The sequence below is a fragment of the Mytilus galloprovincialis genome, chromosome 13 (assembly GCF_965363235.1).
Source record: "Mytilus galloprovincialis chromosome 13, xbMytGall1.hap1.1, whole genome shotgun sequence".
NCBI lineage: Eukaryota > Metazoa > Mollusca > Bivalvia > Mytilida > Mytilidae > Mytilus > Mytilus galloprovincialis.
This window is the reverse complement of record NC_134850.1, coordinates 31,853,268-31,872,316: the sequence shown is the minus strand read 5'-3', so window position 1 is coordinate 31,872,316 and position 19,049 is coordinate 31,853,268. Positions and strand designations below refer to the sequence as shown.

Below are 19,049 nucleotides of genomic sequence, written 5' to 3'. Positions count from 1 at the left end.
TTGGTACTGAGTAGGTTTTAATGTTCCATAAAGCTTTTTTTCTAATTCAAAAACAAGAACAGGTAGCTGCATCCATTTTTATGACATTTTTGTAAATTACAAACAGACTCCCTACTTCTTTTGTAATTATCATACCTGTCTCCAAGACCTAGAACATAACCAACCATTGACATAACAGCTAGTGATCTGGTGTAATTTGTTCTTCTATCAAACCAAACCTGCAAATCATAAATGTGTTCAAATAGTCTTATATCTATAAATACAGTCAATTTTCAGCTGAGATTGAAAGTTTGCTAGTATTATTAGTTACATAGTGTGTTAGTGACCTAATACGATATATACGGGGCAGTAAATTCCATATGGGGTGAGAACGAAGCAAAATTTTAGTCTAAGCCGAAATATGACTGTATTAGGTCCCTAGCACACTATGTAACGAATTTATCTTGCCGACTATCTTTATTTGTTGAATTTAGACTAGAGTTGTCTCATTTGCAATCACACCACATCTTCTTATTCCTATATTAAAGTGTTATATTATAAGAACCTACTTCCATTGGTCTGCACAAAAAAAAATAATGTCAACAATAACAATTTTAAAAGATCAACAACCTTGATATAACAATATTAAACAGAACTTTCAATTCATTTAAATAATACAATAGTGCCAAAGTCATAACTCCACTACTAACTGTGTATTGAAGTGAGCTCCGCCTCCTTACTAACCTAATATGGAATATACATGGTCTCCATGGCCACGCTTTTAACAAATCATATTCCAGAAATGTATGACAGTAAGATAAATACATATGCTGTTTTAAAATGCATGAAATAATGTATTGATGTCATAAAATAGTCCCCGATGCATTTATATAGCTTAATTCTTTTATATTAAATTCGTATTTTAGCTAGAATTTGAAATTGAACATGTACATATGCATGTAAGAATATATTTTGTAGGTAAAGTTTATTTCCTTATATAGATGTGAAAAGCAGATGATGAAATAACACCACACAAAATTTTTCTGTTTTAAAGAAGCAAGAAACTGCAAGTTGTTGAGTGATGAATCTGAAAATGCATCACACACGGACTTATATAAACCCTGAAACCAATTTTCAGAAATCTTTGTAATGATGTTCCTGTGACGAAACTGTTCAACTTTGAGGTCATATGTAAAATGTAAAATGATGAAAGTGTACAGGAAGTTGGAGAGTGATTTATCTGAAAACGCATTATAAGGTATAAACTCATATAAATATATTCATGGACTGACTGATGTAATGACTGATTGATGGCTGAAGGACAGACAGAGGTAGGACAGTATAACCACTTTTTTAAAGCAGGGGTATAATAACTTTATCTAATAATTTTCAAAAAAAATGAACATAAAAATTAAAATGTACTTTATTTCATTCGTAGGATATTTTCATGGATTTTGTGGGTATATTTTAACAACAAATTAAGATATTTAAGTACAAGTTTTCTATAGCCTTGTATGCAGACTTTTACAAAACCAAAAATCAAATATCCAAAAATACAATTGTTCCTCACTACACAAATGTATGAGGGGGGATAGGAGGGGTTCTGATCCCGAAATCCTGAAATCCCGGGCTTAAAAAAACGAAATCCTGAGGTCCCGTAATTCGAATAAAGAATTTCCCGGATCCTGAAAGGGTCAATCCCGAAATCCCGAGCTTAAAAACACATGATCCCGGAGTCCCGATAAAGGTCCTATCCCCCCTCATGTATGTACCTTTTGCATGATAGTACAACCTAATGTGAATTTCTGTAAACTATAAATCACAAAGCCAGTGTTAAATATTTATTAATTTATAAAATGAGTTGAATACAAACCTCAGAACTAGGACTTTTGTACCATAGTATCTTAGCTAGATCATCCCCTTGTGTGTGTTCCAAAGCATGCTCAAACACTTCAACCTTCTGCATCAAGGTCAAATGATCATAATCTGGGGCCATCTGTAAGAATTACAAATTCAAATGAGTAGAGAAAAGATAACTCTTAACTTGTTATTGTCAATATTTATGGCTTGTCAAATTGATCTTTTTGAAAATGAATAAAGTTTTTTTCCCTTTTTCTTCTTTTTCCAAAGACAACTAAAAAATATAATCTTGGTTTTTATAGATTCTACAGCCAAACAATTTTTTAAGTATAACCACTACAAAACAAATTTTACCCTCAACATAAGCCTGTGCTCTATATTAAGTAGAATTTTCTTCTTCTCTCTGTAGTCACGGATCAGTGAATGAAGCGTGTCACAATGAGGTACCCAGCCAATCAGACCAGAGTTGGTAGATAATGGAATCACAGAAAATCTCTGTATTCTGTAAAAAGAAATTCAAATAGAAATACAGAGAAATTAGATAACTTACTGTTGAAGCATTATTATTCTGATACCAATTTTTCGTGGATTTCGAGGGTACAAGTGAACCACAAATTAAAATGTACAAAGACTGACTAATTATCTAAAGACTTGTGTGCAGACCATGACAAAATCACAAAAAAACAAATATCAGGCCACATTTAAAAGAACGTTTCCCTCCCCCAGGTCTACACTTTGTAAACAGACCAGGAAGGCAGGTTCTTTTTTTTCTTTTTTTTTTAACTGGATGTGATTGTCATAGCATGGTCACATGAATGGTTTGACTTGTCCAGTCCAGGCCACTTATCAGTTGTTTGTGCTCAATTTGAGTGTATTTATTTAGATTATCAATCCTTCTGCTTTCAAGCACTTTCCAAAAAGGGAAACAAATTATTTTCAGGAAAAAAATAATTTCGATTTTTTTGTGGAAAATAATTTTTTGACCCGGGTGGGGGGAGGGGAAACAAACATATTTTTAATTTTGGCCTCAACTAACATGCAACATACAAACTATTTTTTATTTGATTTTGAGGCCAACTTATCCTGAGACAAACTTCACTTGACATATAAAAAATATCTTACGTAAGATTTCTGCGGAAAGTTTCAGTATTCTGTAGAAGTAGAGAATTAACCAATCCAAACAACTGCATCACTCTCTCGTCCTGTCTTAAATCTTCATGTCCCTTCAGCAAAAACATGTATTCCTGACCATTGCTACCTATTTAATATAGAAAACTCAACATTTAGCACTATTGAAGTTTAAACATAATTTCAACTTTTAACATCCAAGGTCTACTTTAATTTTCAAAATCAAGTAGATATCCTCATTCATAATTAAATTAAATTCACATTTTCATATTATTTAGCAATTAATTTTCCATACATTTATCCCAATTTTTTGCTAAATAGAACTATTCTAAAACATCTTTACAGTTTCTATGTTTGTATTAAAGGATTAACTATTTGTAAATTAAAATAAAGATTAAAATACCAAATATGCTGAGTTTCCTTGGCCTCTGTTTGGATGTGATAACCTGCAATGAACTTTGAACTTTCCTAATCTTTACGATTGGTTGATTTGGATCATATGTTCCAGGTACAGCCAGTTCTAAGTCTTGACATCTCAGAAGTTTGGGTGAAACATATTGTAACTCAAGTGAGGTCAACTGAAAGAAAAACAAAACAACCATGGATATATGAAATTTATCAAAGAGTTACTTCCCTTGTATCATTCAACTACATTGAAGACTTGAATGAGCTTTGATTTTTTTTTACTAGAAATGAGTGCATGAGATTCAGCACATATTGCATACTTTAATGAAAGAGTTACTTCCCCTGAATGTCATTCACTTTTCGAATCCATTTTTACAAAACCATGCCACATATTTCAAACATTAATGTCACCTCAACCAACATTTTACACTCACAGAATGTAACCATTGTAAAAGCAGACCTGCCAACTATCCCAATTTTCGCGGTATCATCCCGATATTTATCCCTCAACCCGAATCCCGATATCGGGATCGTAAAACTAGTCAAAATCCCGATTTTCACCAAATATACCCGAAAAAAATTATTGTTTACTGATTTTGAAGTTTTTCTGATCAATTTTAAAAAATCTATAATTTTACCTGGGGACATATTATGACAAGTAACGACCCTACGCTAATCAACAGTCACAACAGGTGTCATAATTAGTGGTTGTATGTAATCAGTTTACCTAATGGGTCGTAACAGTCCTCAAAATTAATTTGTATACACAAATTTGGTCAAACAGCCTTTCAATTTTAATCAATTTATCATACAAGCACAATTTGCAACATTTGCCGTAGTTCCACAACAAAATCATAATTAATTGAAAGATGAGAACTGTAATGAACTCTCAAGAAAACATCGTTTATCTTGAAATCCGTTTAATTTTTGAAACCAGACGTCGTGTGTCTGTTGATTTAAAATCGACGCCATTTTGTATTCACTTCTACTGTGTTACTGTATAAGCCTCCGCCGGTGAGAGCACCTCTGAATACAAAGAAAGATAACTCAAATTTTATCCATTTTCTCATTGATACTGATAAGACCATAAGTAAGTCTAAATCAAAATCTGTCTTCATCCTTCTAACTTTAGGACATGTAGTTTTAGGTCTTTTGAGTCAAGGTTCATAGATAAGAAGGTCTTTGGAGGGGGAAAAGGGGGGGTCTCTACTTTGAATCCTTTATTTTTAATGCCATTTTTCTCTATTCTTCAGTTATTTTGTCAATTTTATAATTTAATAGTACAAGAATCATGCAAATAAAAGAAATCAAGGCCTACAAGCTCATCATTAGTATACCAAAAGAAAAGAGAAGAGAACTTAGACTATTTTAGGAGTAAAGAACAATGCACGCAGAAAAGTCGCTAAAATTATAACCCTTAAAAATCTGATCGCGCGCTAAATCCCCCATGGAGATTTTCAAAAGTTGGCAGGTATGTGTAAAAGCAAGATTCAAGATGAGTCTGATTTCATTGGCTCCAGTTAACACAATAGGGACTAGGAATTCCCCCCAAAATGGGTGAAGTTATTGTATATAACAATGTATTTTTTTAAAATAAAATATCAAAAATTGTTGCGTAAAAGGAGCTAAAAATAAATGGGGAATGTGTCCCCATATCAAAGATAATGCCCCCCCCCCCCCCCCCCTCCTTCCCATTTGCATATAAAGATATATAACTCAAGTTCATACTTTGAGTTTTACGGTAATAAGCATTGTGTATAAGTTTCATATCATTTGGTTGAGGCATACTAAAGTAGAGGAATGAAAACAAAAAATTTAGCAATTTTTCCATTTGTTAAGGGACATAACTATAAAAGAGTAACGATAAAAGTGACACCACCAAAATTCAAACTTGATCTGTATTTTTTGGTAATAAACATTGTGTATAAGTTTCATAACATTTGGTTGAAGCAAACTAAAGTAATAGAACAGAGAACAATTTTTGAACGTACAGACGAACTAAGGGACATGGAGTAAAACTTAATGCCCCCTCCGCTATTCTAAGGGCAGATAAACATAATAAATGAACTTCATTTGTCCAAGGGCAGTAACTTACCATTTTAAAAGTAATTATCATTCAGGTTTCCAAGTCATTGTTTATTTAAAGCCTTTAAATTTTAGACAAATGAACAAAAAGTTATAAGCTTGATAATTTTTCATATAATTTACATTCCATAGGTCATAACCCAGGTAAAACTATGTTGATGTGCCCACATTTTAGAACTCCTCTAAGTCATTACGAATATCAACTCTCTTTTTTTAACTTCTAAAATCTGACAAGAAATGTAGGAGTTAAAATGCTACATCAGATGGACAGACCACCAGTATTTCTATGCCCCCCCACTCGAGCTCTGTTTGTGACTGATTAAAGGTTTCAAATGATTTTTGAGACACAGAAAATACAATTCAAGCCTGAGGTAACTGTTTAGATATCCTTCTGAACACATGATAATACAAGTCCCATTAAAAGTACAATTCTTACCTGGGGTAACTGTTTAGATATCCATTCCCATCAAAAGTACAATTCATACCTGAGGTAACTGTTTAGATATCCTTCTGAACACATGATAATACAAGTCCCATTAAAAGTACAATTCTTACCTGAGGTAACTGTTTAGATATCCTTCTGAACACATGATAATACAAGTCCCAAGCTTGTGTTAGATCTTTGACATTTCCTGATCTCTGGTACTTTTTACACCAGTCCTGAGCCTCCATCAAATCTCTACCATAAGCCTGAAAAACAATAATTCAAAAAGTAAAAAAACATATAGATTCCACCACTACAAGGTAGGTGTTACAATATTTTTCAACTCAAGTCATATAATTTTTAATTTTCAAAGCGTGAGGCTTGCAAAGATTTTCATAAAGTTGTGTACTTTATATGTGACTCATCAATAATGATCGTCTTTAAAGGAAAATTCAGAAGAACCAAGAACATAATTCATAACTTCATAATTAAATTTCGACCAATTATTTGTCAAAAATAGATGTTTCACTAGTGAGGAGAAACAAATGTGAAAATAGCACAAAAATGAGAGAAAATTCAATTCAATTTGATAGTTTGCCTGACAATCTTTCTATCAAATTTTAAAGTTCCTTATAACTCCAATTATAGTCTTTTATATTTTATCTGTTTTTCTATTGTAACATACTGAAATATAAGGATATTTTCCTGACCTCTAGGCTTTTGATCATAAAACTTTCTTCAGTGCTAGTACAAACTGTGCTAAAAAATATCAAATCCAGTAATTTGATTGGTTGATAATTGTACCATGATTTTTTATGACTGTTAGGGCTAGATTGCCTCTTTACAGAATTATACATATAAATATATCACAATCAACAAAATACTGTAAATTCAGAAATTTTTGCGTGCATTCATTATTGCGATTTTGTCAGTTTTGACTAAAATGCGATTTTTATCTTTGCGATATTGAGAAAAATCCTGTTTAATACAAACAAAAAATTTCAAAATGAAGTTTAAATTTATATTGCAATTTTAACCCTGTCACATTTTTTGCAATATTTTCTGAATTTACAGTAACTCACCCGAAATAAAAGTTCTACAAACCTGGTTAAATGAAGTTTCCTTCAGTGTTTGTGGTCCTCTCTCCATCATAGCATGAAGAGGCTCTAATGTGTTAAACATTCCCTTTACATCTCTCTCCCCAAAATAAAGTCTGGAAGCTTCCTCAAGCCCCTCGTGCCAAAGCTCATGCCATAGTATAGCTACTCGAATCAACTCCTCACTCACCTAAAATAGTCAAAAGGTTTCATTATGATAAAATCAAAATTGGGACAAACTTCTCTGAAGATGGTTTTAAAAACATGTTACCATGGCCTTCATCAATGATGTGGGTACCAATTTTAGTAAACTAAGGAAAATGATTTTTTCGTAGATATTTGGTGTTTTCAAAAGTTTGTATACAAGCCTGAAGACAATGTATACTTTGATGAGCATTTAAATTTGTGGCTTTCCTAAACCAAAGTAATCAATGAAAATTGGTACCCCATGAATAAAAATGTATCCACAGTTGTTTATGAAGTTAATTCCATTTTACCACACATCTTTTCTGTTAAAACATTGCAAACAATATCATAGAGGATCTATCTAAATCATTCAACTATTATGGTGCAAAACACTTGGTTTCTAAAATACATTGAATGCTGATGGTCAATTTTTTTCTGACCTCATCCATTATTGTGACCATTTCCTAGATATCATAAGACCTAGAGCTATTAGAATCTTATCATTGTGTAAATCAGGAGTGTATCGTATACATTGGTGGCCTTCAACTGTTTTCTGCTCTTTGGTTGGGTTGTTGTCTACGATATATTCCCAATTTCCATTCTCAATTTTTTTTAGAGTCAAGCATCATTTATATTTTTTGTCCATGAAAAAGACAAAAGGACATGCAGGTTGATTTATGGAAATTGGTTTGGGAGATAGGCAAACTAATTCCTACCTACCCTCTACTCAAATATTGGTTGTAGGTGTGTCCCATTAATATTTAAGGAATGACTGTAATATTTTTTTATGTCTATGAAGAAATAACATAAAAAATGTGGTGCACACTGAATAACGCGCATAGCAAATATTTAACAGTGTGAACCACATTTTTTATGTTATTTCGAATAGACTGACAAAATATTACAGTTATTTCTTATAATTTAATTCTAAATTCCATTTTAAACTGGCGTAAATCATGAAAAAACGTTGATGACGTCATGGTCACATAACAAAATTGTGTCTATGATATGATCAACAAAACAACGTCAGCCAATCAGAAGACGTGTTACATCCATAATTAAAATATTAATACTAACCAACATGGCCTGTTGTACCAGTGTATTACTGTGCTCCCTCATACTCTTTAATACTTTATTAGCTGACACTTGTCGGGCTGTTACGTTAGATTTAGATGCCACTGTCAATGGGTAGATCAAGGCCTATAATAAATAGTGGTGAAAGATTGAATATGAATCCTTAGTTTCGCCTTCAGGTTGTACAAGAACATAAAACTTTCAACTTAACAACAACAAAGCTTGTCATAAGGAACTGTAAGTACACAGCAGACATTTTCAATGATGGAATATTTTCAGCAAACACTTTTAAGAATGAGATAATTCCTGAAAGACTAGTTTTCTTTGAATAATCTCCTTACTTCATCTACTTGAGTGCCCATCATTTCTTGTGAATATATTTGAAAATAAACTTCAGTCATTGGACAAAAGTGAGTTCCCACTAAAAAAAATGTCTCATCCTTTGAAATAAAATTTCAATAATTTTCCAAATATTATAAAGTAACTTTATGTGCAATCTTTATAAAATAGATCTCTTAAGATGTAAAGTTGTCTAAAGTTTTTTGGGTTTTTTTTGGCCATAATGTCATGAGGGTCGTTATCATTTTCTGATGAGTTAAACACAAATACAATTTTTTTATGATTTTAATTTGGTAAGACTGCATAGCAAACTTTTCCAGAACTACTTTTCTTTGTATTCACCTTGTCAGTAAATGAAAATGACCATGAATGATATCAGTGCCAAATAAATAATAAAACTTTAAACATTTCTATATCGTATGGTATTTATTTGATATAAATCAGTCGTGTAGTTACTTGGTAATATATTTTTTTTTAAATATTGATTTTAGTTTAAATGATAGGACATTTTTTGAGTGGGAACTCACTTTTGTCCAATGACTGTAATTATGTTTTGGAAAAACATATATACTATACTATCAATACATTTATTTATTTATTTAGTACATGTATGAGCTCAATATTTTTAACTCCTAAACATGTAAAAATATGTATTTTATGTCATTTGTTTTTCTATGTTTTTATTTGTATATTACCTGTGGATGAGCCTTGCCAACATCAATCAACAGCTGTGATATCAATCTTCCTACCAGGTTCCTTGGGGTATCTATTCTGGCTATCAACTGTGGGATAACCTCGAAAATAAATACAAACAAACATAAATTAATAGACTAAAAAGACTTTTGGAGGGGGGATTTTCTTTTGCTTTTTTTGCTAACATGAGAATCCATAAAAGTTTGGTACTTCATGAAAAAGAATAGTGGTAATATTTATAAAAATTTAACTAGTAAAATCAAAAGTAAACTTCTGAATTTTTACTCTTTACTGAAAGGTGATAACACTCTTATTGTGATCTTCATGTTAAAGGTAGCTAAAAACTTACAAATATTGAAATATATAGGGAAAAAAACAAACTTTTCAATATATAATAGATTGAAGATATGCCTTTATAATAAATAACAAATCATCAAATCTACGCATACTTTAATATAATGAATTACACCATTTATAATCTGTCTTCGTTTAATATTACCTGTAGCCAATTATCAATCTGTATGGTCTTCAGACCTTCAACCAGAGCTTCATATACCTCCATCCATTGACCATAGTCAAACCATAATGTCAGTAATCTAAAATACAAATGAAAAAAATTCTAAGTTGTCAAATGAAAACATCATTGTTTTAGTTTTATGACATATATATTATCTAAAGAGATAAAGAGGTTGTTTGTGATCCCTTAAAACTGGTCTAACCTAACCACATAGTATGCCTGTAAAAAGGATATTTAGACTATTTCAGGGCCTTTTATAGCTAACTATGCAGTATGGGCTTGCTCATTGTTGAAGGCCGTACAGTGACCAATAGCTGTTAATTTCTGTGCCATTTGGTCTCTTGTGGTGAGTTGTCTATTTAGCAATCATACCACATCTTCCTTTTTATATTAGTTGTTCATAGTTGTTATTAAACAATAATTGTAAATTCTGATTTTTTAAGATTTCTTTTGAACACCTGATATGAGTTTAATCCCATCACAATGCGTATGTGACTGTCTCAGGAGCTTGTTATTCAGTGGTCGTCGTTTATTGCTGTTTAACACATTTTTTTGGTATTTCCTTTACTTAATGTACATAAATTAGGCTTTTAGCTTTCTCGTTTGAATTGTTTAACATTTATCATTTTATGGTCTTTTATATACAGTATGGGCTTTGTTCATTGTTGGAGGTCGTACAGGGTCCTATAGTCAGTATGGGCTTTGATCATTGTTGGAGGTCGTACAGGGTCCTATAGTCAGTATGGGCTTTGATCATTGTTGAAGGTTGTACAGGGTCCTATAGTCATGAACTTCTATGTCATTGTTGGAGGTCGTACAGGGTCCTATAGTCATGAACTTCTATGTCATTGTTGGAGGTCGTACAGGGTCCTATAGTCATGAACTTCTATGTCATTGTTGGAGGTCGTACAGGGTCCTATAGTCATGAACTTCTATGTCATTGTTGGAGGTCGTACAGGGTCCTATAGTCATGAACTTCTATGTCATTGTTGGAGGTCGTACAGGGTCCTATAGTCATGAACTTCTATGTCATTGTTGGAGGTCGTAAAGGGTCCTATAGTCATGAATTTCTATGTTATTTGGTTTCTTGTGGAGAATTGTTTCATTTGGCAATCATACCAAATCTTCTTTTAATATAATATTGTATACTTACCTAAGTGTATCCTGTAAGCTATTTTGTTGAGATAAAGCTATAGATCTGAAGAAACCTTGGACTGATGGTACACAATATTTATGCATCATTGCTGTATTCTGTAAAAATAAATGTGTAAAATAATAAAAATCTTTTATCAAAGGAATAATAAGTTCTTACCAGGACAAGTTTTTTCATATACTTTTTTTCGCAACATATAGTAATTTAACTTTTATTGGTGTGTAATTTTTTTAATCTATAGCATTTCCTATTGTCTAATGACTATGACATTAAATACTTACAGACTCAGGTCTAGGTAACAGTTCAAGTTTGCTGGTAGCACCAATTTCTGCTGGTGTCTGCGGTGTACCTTCTTCTGTCTGGTTCATTTGTTTATAAAACAACACTGCTTCATAATTCATTAATGCCCAAGCATGCCAGGCCTGTAAAATAAAGAAATTAATATATTTACTTAATTTAAACAATGTCTTATTTTTCACAAATGACAAATAAACAACAAATGTATAGGGATTCAGAAACAAGAGAAACTCTGCCTCCTTTACTTTCATATTAACTCACTAACTTAAGAACCAGATGGGGATTGTTGGGATTGTTTGACCCCCCCCCCCCTCTCACCACCACTACCCCCTACATTTTTTTGGCTTACAGTGTAACTGTTGTCAGTTTTACATCCTTGCACCTATCTACTCTTTGGTTAGGGTTGTTGTCTCTTTGACATATTCACCATTTCCATTCTCAATTTCACCCTCTTTTTATTTGTTTTAAATTCTCAATTCATATTTTAGATACAATGGATTCATTTAAATTAGTTGGATACCAGTTTTTGTGGATTTTAAGATTGGGGGACCGAATTTAAATATTCAATGAACTTCAAATTCTCTAAAGAAATGTATGCAGACTTTGCCAAAACCATGAAATTAAATATTCACGAATATGCAAGTTTTCATCAAACCATGAAAATTAGAACCCATGAAAATAATGAATCCGCAGTTATAAATACATGTCTCAACCAATCTAATAAAAATTTGAACCTGAATCAATTATTCAATACCTTATACCAGTCCTTGTCATGTTCAGTAGCCCTGTAATAACAGTCCAGTACTGTGGGAATAGATTTTTCATTAATACCCATCAAACTTTCTGCCCAATCACCAAGTTTCAGGAAACATCTACAATAGAATATATTATTTCTCTTAAAAGATGTGCAGTGTTTTAATTCAGAATTCAAATTGACTGACAAGGGTATGATTTATACAGCAAAATTTAGTGTATTTCTCCCAATAAATGTATATTTTTCTTGTATTAAGTACATGGATGCCCCATCCACACTATCATTTTCTATGTTCAGTGGACCGTGATTATGGAGTAAGAACTCTAATTTAGCATTAAAATTAGAAAGACAATATCATAAGGAACATGTGTAATAATTTTCAAGTTGATTGGACTTCAACTTCATCAAAAACTACCTCGACCAAAAACTTTAACCTGAAGCGGGACAGACGGATGGACAGACGCACAGACCAGAAAACATAATGCCCATAAATAGGGCATAAAAAGTGATTGTATGATCAACATCCAATACCATATGAGCCAGTCCATGCGAAAAGGTACAAAAAGTCCTTTTGATAAACTTTACAGGACACGTTATTAAAGTTTGTTATAATATTTTTGAAAAAAAATTTATCTGAAAAAAAATTACATTAATGTAAACATTCATAAGATTGTCAATTCTTTCCCGAATTTGTCAATTAAAACAGCAAAAGACGTAGAAATCTGAATTTTTGGTATTTGAGCAAGTGTAAAATCACTTGGTTCCCGGACTAATGCTATACCGACCAGGAACTTAAAACATTACGACACTAGAGAGACAAAAGTCAATAATTTTCTTCCGTTTTACCGGTTTAAGGAAAGTAAGACAACATTAAAACATGAGGGAAAATACAAAAACTATGACCTCTTGTGTTTTAGAAATTGAAATTTAAGTTAAGTTAAGTTATTTAATATTATATAAATCAACCATCGTTGCACGGGATTCGAACCGTTGCCCAGTCTGATTGCATTGATATGAGCATTGTAAGCGAAAGCCTTATCCCCACTGCTACCGGGGTTAACATTATCAATTGGCAAATCAAGCCATTTAAACTGTACTTTGAAAATGATTGAATTATATGAAATAATTCATTAAAAATCTTGATAAAACTTAAAGGGGGGGGGGTCTCAACACTTGCAGGTGCGTCTAGCTCACAGTTTAAGAATATGAGGAAAAGTAAATGTGTTTTATAAATCACAAGTCTACTACCAATAATTATGCACACTTTTTAGAATTTCGTAAAATTTTCGTTTTTGTACCTTTTCGCATGGACTGGCTCATATGAGAATGAGTTTACCTTGCCAAGAGTTTATTAAGTTCCTGTCGTTGTTGTGAGTCTTCTGGTGATATCAACTGCAATGCTTTGGTTTGTAATGAATGTTCAACAAAATACTGTAGCTTATTATAGGCTTCATTCTAAAAAGTAATAAATAATTTTATTACATTGGTTGCAATGAGTTACAGTGCTTTCCCAGTCAAATAATCAAAGAGCTGATAGCTCTGAGGTGGAAGAAGGTGAATAAAAGGTAACTTGAATTACCATAAAAGCAGCCCCACTTACCCAGGCTGCTTTGTTCCATTATCATTAAAATGTATTTTTTTCTTCAAACAAGAAAAGGTCATAAGTACATGGATTTCCCATCCGTACAATCATTTTCTATGTTCAGTTGACTATGAAAATTAGGTAAAATCTTTAATATTGCAGTAAAATTAAGAAGATCATATCAAGAGGAACACATGTGTACTAAGTTTCAAGTTGATTGGATTTCAACTTCATCAAAAACTACCTCGACCATAAACTTTATAACCAGAAGCAGGACGGACGGACAGACTAGAAAACATATTGCCCATAAATGGAGCATAAAAATAGTAAGACTTGTTACATACCCGCCAACTTTTGAAAGTTCCCATATGGGTTTTTACTGCACAACAACAATTTTAAAGGTTACAATTTTTAGCGACGTATTTTGCAAGATCTGGATTGTCTAGAAAAAGTGTCATATTTGTATGATGAACTTACATGCCTTTTCCTTAAGTCTGTTTGCATGATTCTAGTTATATATTAAATCGGTAGAAAAAATATACATGAAGCTAGCAGTCCAGGGTTTATTTTCCAGATTAAGAATATTAGATGCTTGTTGAAATTTCCAATTTTGAATTATGCACAAAGATGGACCTTTAACAGGTTGGGAACAACACTCCAAATGAGGGTAACCTAACTGGAAGATCATTACAACCCACTGTAAAAAATGAGCACAAAAAAAGTCATTTATATTCATATTATTTGATGAAACTTTTCCCCAAGAACTATGCATCTATTAAGTACTGAATGGTCAAAACATCATAAGAAGGGCATCTAATTCACATGACAAAGGAAAACCATGAATAAAGACAACACTTTATATATCCTTTTTATTTATATAAAAACAAAATCTTCTTGTGAGCAGGATTGCAAATTCGTAACTTGTAAACAGGGTGAGTTGTCCCGATACCAAATTCACGCATGTGTAATACAAATATCTACAGTTAAAACATCCTGTTACAAATAAACAAATAACGTTCATGTGGATGAGATGAAATCTAATAATTTACATAAATAAAAGGGTCATATTTACGATAGTGATTGTTTTACAATCATAATTTACAAATTAAATGATTCAGATGCCTAATCATGTGTAAAAATCGGTGTCAGGAATCTTAAGTTGTTATGAAATTGTAATACACGAAATGAATGCCGCATACGGAGACTCAATGCCAATGGTCAGCCCTTAAGTCTTCAGAAGACTTGACGTCTTCTTCCACTAAAAACTGATAATTTCACATGTGAAATAAACGTGGTTATTTCACTCTCTGACATCATACAACAATAGGCGTTGTCAAGACGTTGATAATGGCGGATCAAAACAAATTGTGAATGTGTAGAAAAAAGATATAGTTCCTTACAAGTTTTACATTAATTTCTTTAAAAAAAAAAAGCCATTTGCCAATGTAATAAAAAGAATAACTAATTAAAGAATTCAAATATCGAAAAATATTCAACTTGTGACCGAACAACACTGATAATTTACTCATGCGCTACGCGCATTCGTGAATTAATGTGTTGTTCGGTCACTCGTTGAATATTTTTCTCTATTTGAATTCTTGGATTAGTTATTCTATAAATATTATACATGTATTACTGTCCATTCATTATTATTTGAGAGGTACCAATTTTTGTGTCCTTTATTGTTAAAGGTAAATCATCAATTTTAACATTCAGCATTCAGTAGTATATGCTTTTTATAGGATTGTAAGCAGACTTTCGGAATATCCAGGAAATCAAACATCAACAAATATCCAAATTTTCTTAATCAATGAAAGTTGGTTCCCAGGAAATAAATGAATTAACATTTCTTCATTTCATATAAATCATTCTTATACATGTTATATGAGGACCTTTATATGGTCACTCAGTATAATCCCAATATATCTACTTTTAGTGCAAGCACATATATACACAAAACTAGCTGTTCCGCATTTCGTCAAACTTATCTATACTGCCATGTATACTCAATTTGCGACAGCAAAACCCAACGTTTATGTAGGCAAAGATTCAGATACAATACTGTTATTTCTATTCTAGAGCAAAACAAGAGTGCACACACTGAAATGTCTCACCTTTTTTGCTTATGATTGATATTATGTTGATAGTCCTAAATATGAAGCTTTATTACTGTCACATAAACTTAACATTAACCAAGAAAACTAAACATTGACCAATGAACCATGATATGAGGTCAAGGACAGATGAACCATGCCAGGCAGACATGTACAGCTAACAATTCTTCCATACCACAAACATAGTTGACCTATCGCTAATATAGTTTAAGAAAAACAGACCAAAACACAAAAACTTAACACTGAGCAATGAACCTTGAAAATGAGGTCAAGGTCAAATAAAACCTGTGCGACTGATATATAGATCATTGACCTATAGTTGTTAATGTCTGTGTCATTTTGGTCTCTTGTGGACAGTTGTCTCATTGGCAATCATACCACATCTTCTTTTTTATACATAAAATATTTCCATGCACCAAATATAGTTGACCTATTGCATATAGTATTAGAAAAAAAGACTAAAACTCAAAAACTTTCCTTTGACTATTGAACCATGAAAATGAGGTCAAGGTCAGATGACACCTGCAAGCTAGACATGTACACCTTACAATCATTCCATACACCAAATATAGTAGACCTATTGCTTACAGTATAAGAAAAACAGACCAAAACACAAAAACTTAGCTATAACCACTGAACCATGAAACTGAGGTTAAGGTCAGATGACACCTACCAGTTGGACATGTACACCTTGCAGTCCTTCCATACACCAAACATCTTAGACCTACTGCTTAAAGTATCTGAGATATGGACTTGACCACCAAAACTTAACCTTGCTCACTGATCCATGTAATGATGTCAAGGTCAAGTGAAAACTGTCTGACGAGCATGAAGACCTTGCAAGGTACGCACATACCAAATATAGTTATCCTATTACTTATAATAAGAGAGAATTTAACATTACAAAAAATCTTAACTTTTTTTTCATGTAGTCACTGAACCATGAAAATGAGGTCAAGGACATTGGACATGTGACTGACGGAAACTATGTAACATGAGGCATCCATATACAAAGTATGAAGCATCCAGGTCTTCCACCTTCTTAAATATAAAGCTTTTAAGAAGTTAGCTAGCTGCGCCCCCGCCACCGATAGATCACTATCCCTATGTCGAGCTTTCTGCAACAAAGATTGCAGGCTCGACAATAAAAAATCAGTCCATTTTATTTTAATTTGTCGTTGTAAAATTTCACAAAAATGAAAATGTTGTCAAATGATGTATTGTCTTTGGCAACTAATTGATTGATTGATTTTTTTGGGGTGTTTAAAAGCCATTTTTAAGCATCGCTTTTGGGCTATTTCATGGCAGCCAGTTTTTATTGGTGGAGGAAGCTGGAGTGTCTGGAGAAAACCACATAGATTCAATAGAAAAACTGACAATCCTAGTCAATCTTAATCCAGTTGAGTTAAACAAGATGAGGTCATATGTATGTTTCTGTCATCAAATGTAAACACTGGGTATTTTTAAAGCTTCTTATACGCCTCAGAATGCAATGAAATTATATTAAAAGAACATATTTTGGCAGACCTGCAAACTATCCCGATTTTCGCCGTATCATCCCGATTTTCATCCCTCAACCCGAATCCCGATATCGGGATCGTAAAACAAGTCAAAAACCCGATTTTCACAAAATATACCCGAAAAAATTATTGGTTACCGATTTTGAAGTTTTTCTGATCAATTTTTAAAAATCTATAATTTTACCTGGGGACATATTATGACAAGTTTATATTAACCCTGTGCTAATCAACGGTCACAACAGGTGTCATAATTTGTTGTTGCAAGTAATCGGATTACCTGATGGGTCATAACAATCCTCAAAATTAGTTAATATTTGTAAACAGAAATTCAGTCAGACGGCCTTTAATTTTTAACCAATTTATTATATAAGCACAATTTGCAACGTTTACCGTAGTTCCATGACAAAATCATATTAACTAAAAGATGACAACAGTGTAATGAACTCTTAAGAAAACATCGTTTATCTTGAAATCCATTTAATTTGTGAAATCAGACATGTGTCTGTTGATTTAAAATCGATGCCATTTTGTATACACTTCTACTGTATATAAGCCTCCGCCGGTAAGAGCACCTCTGAACACAAAGAAAGATAACTCAAATTTTATCCATTTTCTCATTAATACTGGCAGACAATTTATTTTTCTAACTTTAGGACATATAGGTTCATGTCTTTTGAGTCGTGGTCTAAAGACAAGCAGGTCTTTGGAGGGGGGAAAGGGGGGTCTTCATTTTTTATTGTCATTTTTCTCTTTTCTTAAATTGTTTTGTCAATTTTAAAATAAGTACAAGAATCATGCAAATAAAAGAAATCAAGGCTTATAAGCTTATCATCAGTATACCAAAAGAAAAAAAGAAGAGATATGAGACTATTTTAAGAGTAAAAAACAGTGCACGCAGAAATGCCGCAAAAACTGTATTCCTTAAAAATCTGGTCACGCTCTAAATCCCCCATGGAGATTTTCAAAAGTTGGCAGGTCTGATTTTGGGTGAAAAAAAAAATTTCTTATTGAATCATATAATATTATTAATATTATTATATAAAATAGAGATAAAATATAATGTTATGTCATAGAAATTTTATGCAATGTAAAGGAAATATAATTCAATGTAATGGAAATGGAGATAAAATGGATCAGCCTGAATAGTATAGCGTGTAAAGGGCTTTCATGATTAACAAAATTACACAATTTGTCCTACTACAATCGTTTGGGCTAAACTAATCATTCCATGAATAAATGAAACAAATCTATGGCTTTCATGAATTATTTCTTAATCTCAAGTTATGTAGGAATGTGACTGAACCATTTGACACTCATCAAACTATTGTGTTTCTTTCTCTATTGTCATAATCCAGTGGCGGCTCCAGGAGGGAGGTTGGTTTGTGGGTGGTGTTCCAGGGATTGCATCCCACCCTTTTTTGGGGGGGACAATAAATGAATATGAATGGGGACATATAGTTGGAACCCTTCCTATCAAAAATTGCTGGATCCGCCCCTGTAATCAAATCTAAAAAGTCTTAAAACTTTAATAAGTCTCTAAACCAGTTTTGAAATATTATTATATCAGGAGACTCTTATTTAAAATTGTGAAAATTTTCACACAAAAGTATTCCTCAAAAGAATATAATTCTAAGGAAAAAACTTAGAACATCAGTTCGTAAAGCGCTGTGTACATTACTTGACAAAAGCCAGAAGCTTTCTATGTTGAGTTTATTTTTACATATCCCATATAGTAACATGCAAACTAATTAAAGTAGGAATGTGTTTTTGGGGGGTTCATAACAGAATGGACCCAAGTGTTGTTCAAAAACAAACTGATCACTTGTCAGTGGCAAAATAGAC

The 19,049-nt window shown here is 32.5% G+C and overlaps 1 protein-coding gene across 5 annotated transcripts in view; it reads right to left on the bottom strand.

The window, feature by feature from the left end:
• The window catches only part of LOC143056203 (serine/threonine-protein kinase mTOR-like), a 93,739-nt gene that overhangs the window by 8,047 nt on the left and 66,643 nt on the right, over positions 1 to 19,049 (bottom strand). For all 5 annotated transcript variants that reach the window (XM_076229281.1, XM_076229282.1, XM_076229284.1 and 2 more), the window contains 14 exons: positions 13,328 to 13,446; positions 11,992 to 12,109; positions 11,222 to 11,362; positions 10,941 to 11,038; positions 9,770 to 9,866; positions 9,273 to 9,371; positions 8,242 to 8,364; positions 6,986 to 7,168; positions 6,013 to 6,147; positions 3,371 to 3,545; positions 2,962 to 3,097; positions 2,194 to 2,341; positions 1,853 to 1,975; positions 136 to 218 (listed from right to left, as the gene is read on the bottom strand). In XM_076229281.1, the coding sequence (XP_076085396.1) occupies positions 136 to 218; positions 1,853 to 1,975; positions 2,194 to 2,341; positions 2,962 to 3,097; positions 3,371 to 3,545; positions 6,013 to 6,147; positions 6,986 to 7,168; positions 8,242 to 8,364; positions 9,273 to 9,371; positions 9,770 to 9,866; positions 10,941 to 11,038; positions 11,222 to 11,362; positions 11,992 to 12,109; positions 13,328 to 13,446 (1,778 nt within the window). The remainder of the gene's footprint in view (positions 1 to 135; positions 219 to 1,852; positions 1,976 to 2,193; positions 2,342 to 2,961; positions 3,098 to 3,370; positions 3,546 to 6,012; positions 6,148 to 6,985; positions 7,169 to 8,241; positions 8,365 to 9,272; positions 9,372 to 9,769; positions 9,867 to 10,940; positions 11,039 to 11,221; positions 11,363 to 11,991; positions 12,110 to 13,327; positions 13,447 to 19,049) is intronic.